The sequence below is a fragment of the Heptranchias perlo genome, chromosome 20, assembly GCF_035084215.1.
Source record: "Heptranchias perlo isolate sHepPer1 chromosome 20, sHepPer1.hap1, whole genome shotgun sequence".
NCBI classification, from domain to species: Eukaryota; Metazoa; Chordata; class Chondrichthyes; order Hexanchiformes; family Hexanchidae; genus Heptranchias; species Heptranchias perlo.
In genome coordinates, this window is record NC_090344.1 from 15,596,567 (window position 1) to 15,609,813 (window position 13,247).

The following is a 13,247-nucleotide window of genomic DNA, read 5'->3' on the forward strand; positions in this document are numbered from 1 at the left end:
CAAGATGGAAAGTATCGCGGCAGCGGTCAAACACGCTGGTTTAAAGCTCAAGCTAAATCCCATAATTTGTGAATGGACCGAAATCATAGTTTGTGGCTCCAATTCCGCAGTCTCCCTCCTGTAAACGAATAACACTAAACATCTCATCTGCTATTGCAACAGCGTAGGCCGGAGAAACCACATGGCAATACAAATAAGTCGATGCATTTTGGAACACACCAATTGGACGTTCAACTCAGGTCGAAATGTTCACAAGCAAAAGGATTGGTTGATCTAGGTGAGACTCGAATAACAACCTCGGCATTTCCCGATCCTGGACCGTCATATTAGGACCGCGCACTGACTGATTGCGCCGCGAGAGCCCGGCCACTCTGATCACCTGCCCCAAGCTGCTGGATAGAATATTAAGGTGAGATGTCCTTACCTGTGGAAACGTGTCTTGTCCCCGTGATGAAAATAATATCTGCACTTTCACTGTCAGCTTCTTTCACATCCTCCGCTCCATCGCACTACAATCGGGTTTTCTGTGAACAGGTCAAAATAAACATTGCCAGAAATTCTAACAGCAGTGGGATTCAAACCCACGCCTCCATAGAAAATTGATGGAACAAATTCGACCGCGAGGCCAAGCTACCATAATGTCACATAATGTTTGAAGAGCTGTTTAATGCTCAAATAAATGAATTGAAGCTAATTGACCGCATTTACCCCGTGCTAGGGTTGTTCACCTTCGAGCAGAGAACGTTAAGAGGAGATTTGATAGAAGTGTTCAAAATCATGAAGGGTTCAGATTAAGTTAATAAAGAGAAACTATTCCAATTGGCGGAAGGGTCGAGAACCAGAGGACACAGATTTAAGGTGATTGGCAAAAGAACCAAAGGCGACATGAGGAAACACTTCATTACCGAGCGAGTGGTTACAATCTGGAATGCGCTGCCTGAAAGGATGGTGGAAGCAGATTCAATCGTGGCTTTCAAAAAGGAAATGGATAAGTACTTGAAGGGATAAAAATGCAGGGCTATCGGGAAGGAGCGGGGGAATGTGACTAACTGGATTGCTCTTTCAATGAGCCGGCACGGGCTCGATGGACCGAATAGCCTCCTTCTGTGCTGCAACTATTTGACGATCGTATGATTCTATTTATAACCTTCAATTTCTTTGCATGCATTTCTCTATTTTTTCACTATCTCTGTCTCTTGTACTATCCCCTGATGGACTTCTCAGGCTTCCTGGAACGGCGATGGCTGATCGAACCTGCAACACCAGCAGAGAAGGTTAAAGAAAGACTGAGACGGTAGGAAAAGTAAAGGGGCAACCCAGCTGCTGCATCCAATGTCTAAACATTTATGTCTCGTCGCCCTCACAGTGAAACAAATCACCAATTTGATTAAAGTATTCTTATGGTAGAGCCTATGTTATCACCATGCCGAGACAGACGGCAATCATATCAGAGAATCAGACAATCTTAAAAATTTACGCCAGCGGAGGCCATTGCGCCCATCGTGTTTGTACCGGCCGGAAAAGAGGTATCCAGTATCACCCGACTTACCAGCGTTTGGTCCGTAGTCTTGTCGGTTATGGCTCTTCAAGTGCATATTAAAGTGCTTTTTAAATCCGATGAGGATTTCTGCTTCTCCCACCCTCTCAGGCAGTGAGTTCCAGACCCCCAACACGCGCTGGGTGGAAAAAATTCCCCTCTGCTCCAATCTAATCCTCTACCAATTACCTTAAATCTATGTCCCCTTTTTATTGACCTCCGTGCTATGTGAAACAGGTCCTTCCTTTCCACTCTATCGAGGCCTGTAATAATTTTGTACACCTCAAATAAATCTCCCCTCAGCCTCCTCGGTTCCAGAGAAAACACACTCAGCCTATCCAATCTATTCTCATAGCTAAAATTCTCCAGTCCTCTCAACATCGTCGTAAATCACATCTGTACCATTTCGAGTGCAGTCACATCTTTCCTGTAATGTGGTGACAACAACTGTACGCAAAACTCCAGCTGTGGCCAAACTAGTGTTATATTCATTTCTAGAATAACCTCCCTGCTCTTTCATTCTATGCCTCGGCAACACATGTAATTAAATAAAATGTCTCAAGATGATGAAGAGATTGATGCTGAATGTGAATTTCCCCCAGGTCAGGCGGTCTCATTGATATTGGATGACGGGATAGAGAACGAGATATCGAAGTTTGCCGATGCCTCCAAAATGGGCAGCGTTGTAAGCAGTGCAGATGAAAGCATAACATTCCATTGAGACATTAATATAATAAATGGATGGCCAAAACCGTGGCAAATGGATTTCAATTTTGGCAAGTGTGAGGTCATCCACTTTGGACCTCACAAAGATAGATCAGAATACTTTACAAAAGGTGAAAAATTCGAAACTGTGGAGTTCCAAAGGAACTTAGGTGTCCATGTACATAGATTAATAACATGTCATGGGCAGGTACAGGAAATAATCAAAAATGCTAATGGAATGGTGGCCTATATATTTAGAGGACGAGAATACAAGGGAATAGACATTATTCCAGAGCTACACAAAGCTCTGGTTGGACCACACCTGGAGTACTGTGTTCAGTTCTGGACACCGCACCTTAGGAAGGATATACTGTCCTTGGAGGGAGTGCAGTGTAGATTTACTGGAATGACACCTGGACTCCAAGCGTTAAATTACGAGGAGAGATTACACAAACTATGGTTGTATTCCCTGCAGTTTATTAGATTAAAGGCTGATGTGATCGAAATTATCAAGATATTAAGCGGAACTGATGAGGTAGTCACAAAGAAACTATTTCCGCTCGTTGGGGTGTCGAGGACTTGGGGGCAGAGCCGAAACATTCGAGTCAGGACTTTCAGGAGTGAAGTTAGGACACACTTCTACAAGCAAAGGGAGGTAGAAGTGTGGAAGTCTCTTTCACAAACGGCAGTTGATGCGAGCTCAATTGTTAATTTCAAACCCATGATTGAGAGATTTTTGTTAACCAAAGGTATTAAGAGATATGGGACTAAGGCGGGTACAGGGAGTTCGGTCACAACTCAGCCATGATCTCATTGAGTTGCGGAACAGGCTGGAAGGAACAAATACCACACTCCTGTTCTGAAGTTCCTCCTTGGTGCAGAATGCAAAAAGATCGTGCATTGGTCGGGAATCGAACCCGGGTCTCCCGCGTGGCAGGTGGGAATTCTCCCCCTGAACCACCAATTCTGGCTTGTACAGAATTTGCATGTTTCTAAATGGAATCCTGTTTGAACGAACATGCCGTTCACAGCTGCGATGGCCGAGTGGTTCAAGCTGTGGTCTCAAAACTCCAATGGGGTTTTCCTGCCTCGGTCTGAATTCGGCTCGCAGTGCTCCGGCTTTCAGATCTCTTCAATGCTCAAATGCATTAAATGGAATTAATTGAACGCATTTACCTCTCTCCCATCTTGAGAGATACTTCAAAGTGGCCGCTGCTTTTAATCGGGCGTCCAATCTTCTCTTCTAAGATTTCAAGACCCGAGAAGGAATCTTTACCAATCTGTAACTTAAATGCTGCTGGTTTGCAAAACCTGACATTTATACTCTTTATTTTCTTTGCATGCATGTCTCTATCTTTCCCTGTCTCTGTCTCTTGTCTCTCTGTGTGACCCCTGATGGACTTCTCAGACTTCCTTGAACGGCGAAGGCTGATCGAACCTGCAACACCAGCAGAGAAGGGTAAAAAAAGGCACTGAGACGGTTGGAAAAGTAAAGGTGCAACCCAGCTGCTGCAGCTAATGTCTGCACACTTCTGTCTCTTCGCTCTCACAGTGAAACAAAGCACCAATTTGATTAAAGTATACTTATGGTAGAGTGTATGTTATCACGATGCCGAGACAGACGGCAATCATATCATAGAATCCGAGAAAGTTAGGCCACAGAAGGAGGCCATGCTGTGCATCGTGCCAGTGCCGGCGAAACATCGGTACTGAGCCTCATCCCCCTTTCCAGCGTTTGGTCCCTAACCCGTAGGTTACAGATCTTAACGTGCATATTGACCTTTTTATTTTTCAATGCGATGAGCGTTTCTGCATCTACCAGAATTTCAGGCAGTGATTTCCCGACCACCACCGCCCACTGGATGGAAAAAATATCTTCCGTTCCCCGCTAATCCTTCTACCAATTATCCTAGATCCATATACCCTGATTATTGACCTCCCTGCTAAGGGAAATAGGTTCTTGCTATCCACTCTATCTTGGCCCGCCATAATTTATACACTTCAATTAAATCTCCCAACAGCCTCATCAGTACCAAAGCGAACAACCTGAGCCTATCCAATCTAATCTCATAGCTAACATTCTCATGTTCTGGCAACAGTGTCGTAAATCTCCTCTGTATCCTCTCTAGTGCAATCACGTCTTTCCTGTCATGTCGTGACCACAACTTTACGCAGTATACTTGCTGTGGCCTAACTATTGTTTTATAAATTTCTACCATAACCTCCCTGCTCTTACATTCTATGCCTCGGTTAATAAAGGAAAGTATCCTGTATGCATTTTTAACCACCTTAACTACTTGCCCACTTACCTTCAAGGTTCTGTGGACATGCACTCCAAGGACCCTCTTTTCATCAACACCTCTCAGTATCCTCCAAAGCAATGTAGTTTCAGAGCAACTAATTCTGAAACGTCTTGCTTGATAATAAAAGTCGTACAGACGAAACCAATTTAGTAAACGGAAACTAATATTGGCGACAGGAAATAGTTATTGTACAGCTTGATATTGGTGCACACCGGAATGGAAAACGAGATTGGATGGACAGAAGAGGTCTGAAAGGATGGCCGATCGACTTTGGAAGACAGCGAAACTTTACACTGGCTGCACGAAGCGAGGAACAGCGCCTGGTGGATCAGGATGTCTGATTCTCGCTGAGGGACGTTAGTTAATTAAAGTCCGAGAAGTTCCGCGTTCAAATACCGGATAAGCCTTGCTGTACCACTAATTTGAGTGAAAACACACCAACTGGCTTCTGACATCTTCTCAGAATTGCTGTTGGTAGGATTGAATTACATGCAGAGCATGTTTGAGCTTCAGGGGACAGAGTGCTGAAGTTCCCAAGGCGCAACACATGTGAAATAAACAAAATGTCTCAAGATGATGAAGAGATTGATGCTGAATGTGAATTCCCCCAGTTCAGGCGGTCTCATTGATATTAGATGACGGGTTAGAGAACGACATATCGAAGTTTGTGGATGGCCCCAAAATGGGCAGCGTTGTGAGCAGTGTGGATGAACGCATAACATTCCAGAGAGACATTAATATAAGAAATGAATGGCCAAAAACATGGCAAATGGATTGCAATTTTAGCAAGTGTGAGGTCATCCACTTTGGACTTCACAAAGACAGATCAGAATACTTTACAAAAGGTCAAAAATTCGAAACTGTGAAGTTCCAAAGGAACTTCGGTGTCCATGTACACAGATCAATAATGTGTCATGGACAGGTACAGGAAATAATCAAAAATTCTAATGGAATGTTGGCCGATATATTTAGAGGACGAGAATACAAGGGAATAGACATTATGCTACAGCTACACAAAGCTCTGGTTGGACCACATCTCGAGTACTGTGTTCAGTTCTGGACACCGCACCTTAGGAAGGATATACTGTCCTTGGAGGGAGAGCAGTGTCGATTTACTGGAATGATACCTGGACTGTAAGCGTTAAATTACGAGGAGAGATTACACAAACTATGGTTGTATTCCCTGCAATTTCGTAGATTAAAGGCTGATATGATCGAAATTGTCAAGATATTAAGAGGAACTGATGGGTTAGTTACATAGAAACTATTTCCGCTCGTTGGGATGTCTAGGACTTGGGGGCATAGCCTAAACATTAGAGTCAGGACTTTCAGGAGTGAAGTTAGGACACACTTCTACAAGCAAAGGGAGGTAGAAGTGTGGAAGTCTCTTCCACAAACAGCAGTTAATGCGAGCACAATTGTTAATTTCAAACCCGTGATTTATAGATTTTTGTTAACCAAAGGTATTTCGAGATATGGGACTAAGGCGGGGACAGGGAGTTCGGTCACAACTCAGCCATGATCTCATTGAGTTGCGGAACAGGCTGGAAGGATCAAACACCACACTCCTGTTCCGGAGTTCCTCCTTGGTGCAGAACGCAAAATGATCGTGCATTGGCCGGGAATCGAACCCGGGTCTCCCGCGTGGCAGGCGAGAATTCTACCCATGAACCACCAATGCTTGCTTTTGTAGCAGTTGCATATTTCTATATGGATTCCTGTCTGAACGAACATGCCGTTGACAGCTGCGATGGACGAGTGGTTGAAGCTGTGGTCTCAAAACTCCAATGTGGTTTTCCTGCCTCGGTTTGAATTCTGCTCGAAGCGCTCCTGTTCCAAGATCTCTTCAATGCTCAAATACATTAATTGGAATTAATTGACCGCATTCACCTCTCTCCTAGCATGAGAGATACTTCAACGTGGCCGGTGCTTTTAATTGGGCGTCCAATCTTCTCTTCCAAGATTTCAAGACGGAGGATCAATATCTCCCAATCTGGAACTTAAATTCTGCTAGATTGCAAAGCCTGATATTTATACTCTTTATTTTCCTTGCATGCATCTCTCTATCTTTCCCTGTCTCTGTCTCTTGTCTCTCTGTGTGTCCCCTGATGGACTTCCCAGGCTTCCTTGAACGGCGAAGGCTGATCTCACCTGCAACACCAGCAGAGGAGGGTAAAAAAAAGGACTGAGACGGTTGGAAAAGTAAAGGTGAAACACAGTTGCAGCAGCCAATGTCTACACACTTATGTCTCTTCGCTCTCACAGTGAAACAAAGCACCAATTTGATTAAATATACTTATGGTAGAGTTTATATTATCACGATGCCGAATCAGACGGCAATCATATCATAGAATCATAGAAAGTTCGGCCTCAGAAGGAAACCATTCTGCACATCGTGTCAGTGCAGGCCGAAAAATCGATACCGAGCCTCATCTCACTTTCCAGCGTTTGGTCCCTAATCTTGTTGATTACGGATCTTGACGTGCATATTGAAGTTTTTATTTTTCAATGCGATGAGGGTTTCCTCATCTCCCACCCTTTCAGCCAGTGATTTCCCGACCTCCACCGCCCACAGGATGGAAAAAATATCTTCCGCTCCCCGCTAATCCTTCTACCAATTATCCGAGATCCATGTACCCTGGTTATTGACCTCCCTGCTAAGGGAAATAGGTTCTTGCTATCCACTCTATCTCGGCCCGCCATAATTTATGCACTTCAATTAAATCTCCCAACAGCCTCCTCAGTACCAAAGCGAACAACCCCAGCTTATCCAATCTAATCTCATAGCTAACATTCTCATGTTCTGGCAACAGTGTCGTAAATCTCCTCTGTACCCTCTCTCGTGCAATCACATCTTTCCTGTCATGTTGTGACCACAACTTTACGCAGTATACTTGCTGTGGCCTAACTATTGTTTTATAAATTTCTACCATAACCTCCCTGCTCTTACATTCTATGCCTCGGTTAATAAAGGAAAGTATCCTGTATGCATTTTTAACCACCTTAACTACCTGCCCACTTACCTTCAGGGATCTGTGGACATGCACTCCAAGGTCCCTCTTTTCATCTACACCTCTCAGTATCCTCCAAAGCAATGTAGTTTCAGAGCAACTAATTCTGAAACGTCTTGCTTGATAATAAAAGTCGTACAGACGAAACCAATTTAGTAAACGGAAACTAATATTGGCGACAGGAAATAGTTATTGTACAGCTTGATATTGGTGCACACCGGAATGGAAAACGAGATTGGATGGACAGAAGAGGCCTGAAAGGATGGCCGATCGGCTTTGGAAGACAGCGAAACTTTACACTGGCTGCACGAAGCAAGTAACAGCGCCTGGTTGATCAGGATGTCTGATTCTCGCTTAGGGACGTTAGTTAATTAAAGTCCGAGAAGTTCCGCGTTCAAATACCGGATAAGCCTTGCTGTACCACTAATTTGAGTGAAAAAACACCAACTGGCTTCCGACATCTTCTCACAATTGCATTTGGTAGGATTGAATTACATGCAGATCATGTTTGCGCTTCAGAGGACAGAGTGCTGAAGTTCCCAAGGCGCAACACATGTAAAATAAACAAAATGTCTCAAGATGATGAAGAGATTGATGCTGAATGTGAATTCCCCCAGTTCAGGCGGTCTCATTGATATTAGATGACGGGTTAGAGAACGATATATCGAAGTTTGTGGATGGCCCCAAAATGGGCAGCGTTGTGAGCAGTGTGGATGAACGCATAACATTCCAGAGAGACATTCAGATAATAAATGAATGACCAAAAGCATGGCAAATGGATTGCAATTTTAGCAAGTGTGAGGTCATCCACTTTGGACTTCACAAAGATAGATCAGAATACTTTACAAAAGGTCAAAAATTCGAAACTGTGAAGTTCCAAAGGAACTTAGGTGTCCATGTACATAGATCAATAATGTGTCATGGACAGGTACAGGAAATAATCAAAAATTCTAATGGAATGTTGGCCGATATATTTAGAGGACGAGAAGACAAGGGAATAGACATTATGCGACAGCTACACAAAGCTCTGGTTGGACCACACCTGGAGTACTGTGTTCAGTTCTGGACACCGCACCTTAGGAAGGATATACTGTCCTTGGAGGGAGTGCAGTGTAGATTTACTGGAATGATACCTGGACTGTAAGCGTTAAATTACGAGGAGAGATTACACAAACTATGGTTGTATTCCCTGCAATTTCGTAGATTAAAGGCTGATGTGATCGAAATTGTCAAGATATTAAGAGTAACTGATGGGTTAGTTACATAGAAACTATTTCCGCTCGTTGGGATGTCTTGGACTTGGGGGCACAGCCTAAACATTAGAGTCAGGACTTTCGGGAGTGAAGTTAGGACACACTTCCACAAGCAAAGGGAGGTAGAAGTGTGAAAGTCTCTTCCACAAACGGCAGTTGATGCGAGCACAATTGTTAATTTCAAACCCGTGATTTATAGATTTTTGTTAACCAAAGGTATTTCGAGATATGGGACGAAGGCGGGTGCAGGGAGTTCGGTCACAACTCAGCCATGATCTCATTGAGTTGCGGAACAGGCTGGAAGGACCAAACACCAAACTCCTGTTCCGGAGTTCCTCCTTGGTGCCGAATGCAAAATGATCGTGCATTGGCCGGGAATCGAACCTGGATCTCCCGCGTGGCAGGCGAGAATTCTACCCCTGAACCACCAATGCTGGCTTTTGTAGCAGTTGCATGTTTCTATATGGAATTCTGTCTGAACGAAATGCCGTTGACAGCTGCGATGGACGAGTGGTTGAAGCTGTGGTCTCAAAACTCCAATGTGGTTTTTCTGCCTCGGTTTGAATTCTGCTCGAAGCGCTCCTGTTCCAAGATCTCTTCAATGCTCAAATACATTAATTGGAATTAATTGACCGCATTCACCTCTCTCCGAGCATAGAGATACTTCAACGTGGCCGGTGCTTTTAATTGGGCGTCCAATCTTCTCTTCCAAGATTTCAAGACGGAGGATCAATATCTCCCAATCTGGAACTTAAATTCTGCTAGATTGCAAAGCCTGACATTTATACTCTTTATTTTCTTTGCATGCATCTCTCTATCTTTCCCTGTCTATGTCTCTTGTCTCTCTGTGTGTCCCCTGATGGACTTCCCAGGCTTCCTTGAACGGCGAAGGCTGATCTCACCTGCAACACCAGCAGAGAAGGGTAAAAAAAAGGACTGAGACGGTTGGAAAAGTAAAGGTGAAACGCAGTTGCAGCAGCCAATGTCTACACACTTATGTCTCTTCGCTCTCACAGTGAAACAAAGCACCAATTTGATTAAATATACTTATGGTAGAGTGTATATTATCACGATGCCGAATCAGACGGCAATCATATCATAGAATCATAGAAAGTTCGGCCACGGAAGTAAACCATTCTGCACATCGTGCCAGTGCAGGCCGAAAAATCGATACCGAGCCTCATCTCACTTTCCAGCGTTTGGTCCCGAATCTTGTTGGTTACGGATCTTGACGTGCATATTGAAGTTTTTATTTTTCAATGCGATGAGGGTTTCCTCATCTCCCACCCTTTCAGCCAGTGATTTCCCGACCCCCACCGCCCACTGGGTGGGAAATAAGTCTTCCGCTCCCCTCGAATCCTTCCACCAATTAACTTAGATCTATGTATCCTGATTATTGACTTCCCTGCTCAGTGAAATAGGTCCTTGCTTTCCACTCTATCCAGGCCCGTCAAAGTTTTATACACCTCAATTAAATCTCCCAACAGCCTCCTCAGTTCCAAAGCAAATAACCCCAGTTTATCCAATCTATTCTCAGAGCTAAAATTCTCCAGTTCTGGCAACATTGTCGTAAATCTCCTCTGTACCATCTCTAGTGCAATCACACCTTTCCTGTAATGTGGTGACCACAACTGTACGCAGTATTCTTGCTGTGGCCTAACTCTTGTTTTATAAATTTCTACCATAACCCCCCTGCTCTTATATTCTATGCCTCGGCTAATAAAGGAGAGTATCCTTTATGCCATCTCAACCACCTGATCTACCTGTTCTGCTACCTTCTGGGACCTGTGGACATGCACTGCAAGGTTCCGCTGTTTGTCTACACCTCTCAGTCTCCTCCCAAGCAATGTAGTTTCAGAGCAACTAATTCTGAAACGGCATACTTCATAATTCAATTCGTACAGTAGAAACCAATTTGTTAAAGTGAGACCAATATTGGTCACTGGAAGTAGTTCATGTACAACTTGATATTGCTGTGCACCAGAATAGAAAACGAGATTGGATGGTGAGAAGAGGTCTGAAAGGATGGCCGATCGGCAGTGGGAGGCAGCGCACTTTTCAACTGGCTGCACAATTTCGCAATCAGCGGCTCGTGGGTCTGGGGTTATGATTCTCGCTTCGAGGTTTGCGTTAAATGATACATGCGAGATCTCAGCTTCAAATCCCGCACGACCCCTCCTGTCTCATTGCTTTACGTGAAAATTCAGCAATTAGCTTCCGACATCATTTCGGTGTTGCTGTTGGGAGAATTGATTTTTTTCCAGAGAATATTTGAGCTCCAGAGGACAGGGTGCGGAAGTTTCCAAGGCGCAACACACGTGAAGGAGCGGGTGAGTGGGACGAACTGGATCGCTCTTCCAATGAGCCGGCACGGGCTCGATGGACCGAATAGCCTCCTTCTGTGTTGTAACCATTTTATGATTGTATGATTCTACGTATTCTCTTTATTTTCTTTGCATGCATTTCTCTATCTCTCCCTGTCCCTGTCTCTCGTATTGTCCCCTGATGGACTTCTCAGGCTTCCTTAAACGGCGATGCCTGATCGAACCTGCAACACCAGCAGAGAAGGTTAATGGAAGATTGAGGCAGGAGGAAAAGTAAAGGTGCAACCCCGCTGCTGCAGCTAATGTCTTCACATTTATTGCCCATCCCTAATTGCCCTTGAGAAGGTGGTGGTGAGCCGCCTTCTTGAACCGCTGCAGTCCGTGTGGTGAAGGTTTTCCCACAGTGCTGTTAGGAAGGGAGTTCCAGGATTTTGACCCAGCGACGATGAAGGAACGGCGATATATTTCCAAGTCGAGATGGTGTGTGACTTGGAGGGGAACGTGCAGGTGGTGTTGTTCCCATGTGCCGACTGCTCTTGTCCTTCTAGGTGGTAGAGGGTGTGGGTTTTGGAGGTGCTGTCGAAGAAGCCTTGGCGAGTTGCTGCAGTGCATCCTGTGGATGGTACACACTGCAGCCACTGTGCGCAGGTGGTGAAGGGAGTGAATGTTTGGGGTGGTGGCTACGTTTCCAATCAAGCGGCCTGGTTTGTCCTGGATGGTGTCGAGGTTCTTGAGTGTTGTTGGAGCTGCACTCCTCCAGGCAAGGGAAGAGTATTCCATCAAACTCCTGACTTGAGCCATGTTGATGGCGGAAAGGCTTTGGGGAGTCAGGAGTTGAGTAACTCGCCGCAGAATACCCAGCAGCTGAACTGCCCTCGCAGCCACAGTATTTATATGGCTCGTCCAGTTAAGTTTCTGGTCAATGGTGACCCCCAGGATGTTGATGGTGGGGGATCCGGCGATGGTAATGCTGTTGAATGTCAAGGGGAGGTAATTAGACTCTCTCTTGTTGGAGATGGTCATTGCCTGGCACTTGTCTGGCGCGAAAGTTACTTGCCACTTATGAGCCCAAGCATGGATGTTGTCCAGGTCTTGCTGCATGCGGGCTCGGACTGCTTCATTATCTGAGGGGTCGTGAATGGAATTGAACACTGTGCAGTCATCAGCGAACATCCCCATTTCTGACCTTATGATGGAGGGAAGGTCATTGATGAAGCAGCTGAAGATTCTTGGGCCGAGGACACTGCCCTGAGGAACTCCTGCAGCAATGACCTGGGGCTGAGATGATTGGCCTCCAACAATCACTATCATCTTCCTTTGTGCTAGGTATGACTCCAGCCACTGGAGAGTTTCCCCCCTGATTCCCATTGACTTCAATTTTACGAGGGCTCCTTTGTGTCACACTCGGTCAAATGCTGTCTTGATGTGAAGGGCAGTCACTCTCACCTCACCTCTGGAATTCAGCTCTTTTATCCATGTTTGGACCCAGGCTGTAATGAGGTCTGGAGCCGCGAGGTCCTGACCGAACCCAAACTGAGCATCGTTGAACAGGTTATTGGTGAGTAAATTCCGCTTGATTGGACTGTCAACGACACCTTCCATCACTTTGCTGATGATTGAGAGGAGACTGGTGGGGCGGTAATTGGCCGGATTGTATTTGTCCTGCTGTTTTGGACAGGACATACCTGGGCAATTTTCCACATTGTCGGGTAGATGCCAGTATTGTAGCTGTACTGGAACAGCTTGGCGAGAGGCGCAGCTAGTTCTGGAGCACAAGTCTTCAGTACTACAGCCGGGATGTTGTCGGGGCCCACAGCCTTTGATGTATCCAGTGCACTTAGCCGTTTCTTGATATCACGTGGAGTGAATCGAATTGGCTGAAGACTGGCTGCTATGAATGCTATGGGGAGGAGGCCGTGATGGATTCATCCACTCGGCACTTCTGGCTGCAAACGCTTACAGCCTTGCCTTTTGCACTCACGTGCTGGACTCCTCCATCATTTAAGGATGGGGATGTTTACAGAGTTTACAGAGCCTCCTCCTCCCGTTAGTTGTTTAATTATCCACCACCATTCACAATTGGTTGTGGCAGGACTGCCGAGCTTTGATCTGAT

At 45.2% G+C, this 13,247-nt stretch overlaps 1 protein-coding gene and 2 non-coding genes across 3 annotated transcripts in view; all 3 read right to left on the minus strand.

Annotated features, from left to right (window-relative positions):
* LOC137335939 (prolactin-releasing peptide receptor-like) overlaps positions 1–12,735 on the minus strand; it is a 28,167-nt gene extending 15,432 nt beyond the window's left edge. The window contains exon 1 of the mRNA XM_068001450.1: positions 12,585–12,735. Coding sequence (XP_067857551.1) covers positions 12,585–12,735 — 151 coding nt within the window. The remainder of the gene's footprint in view (positions 1–12,584) is intronic.
* On the minus strand, positions 6,156–6,226 carry trnag-gcc (transfer RNA glycine (anticodon GCC)). The gene has a single exon. It is a non-coding gene; the product is annotated as a tRNA-Gly (tRNA).
* On the minus strand, positions 9,173–9,243 carry trnag-gcc (transfer RNA glycine (anticodon GCC)). The gene has a single exon. It is a non-coding gene; the product is annotated as a tRNA-Gly (tRNA).
* Positions 12,736–13,247: the final 512 nt, after the last annotated feature.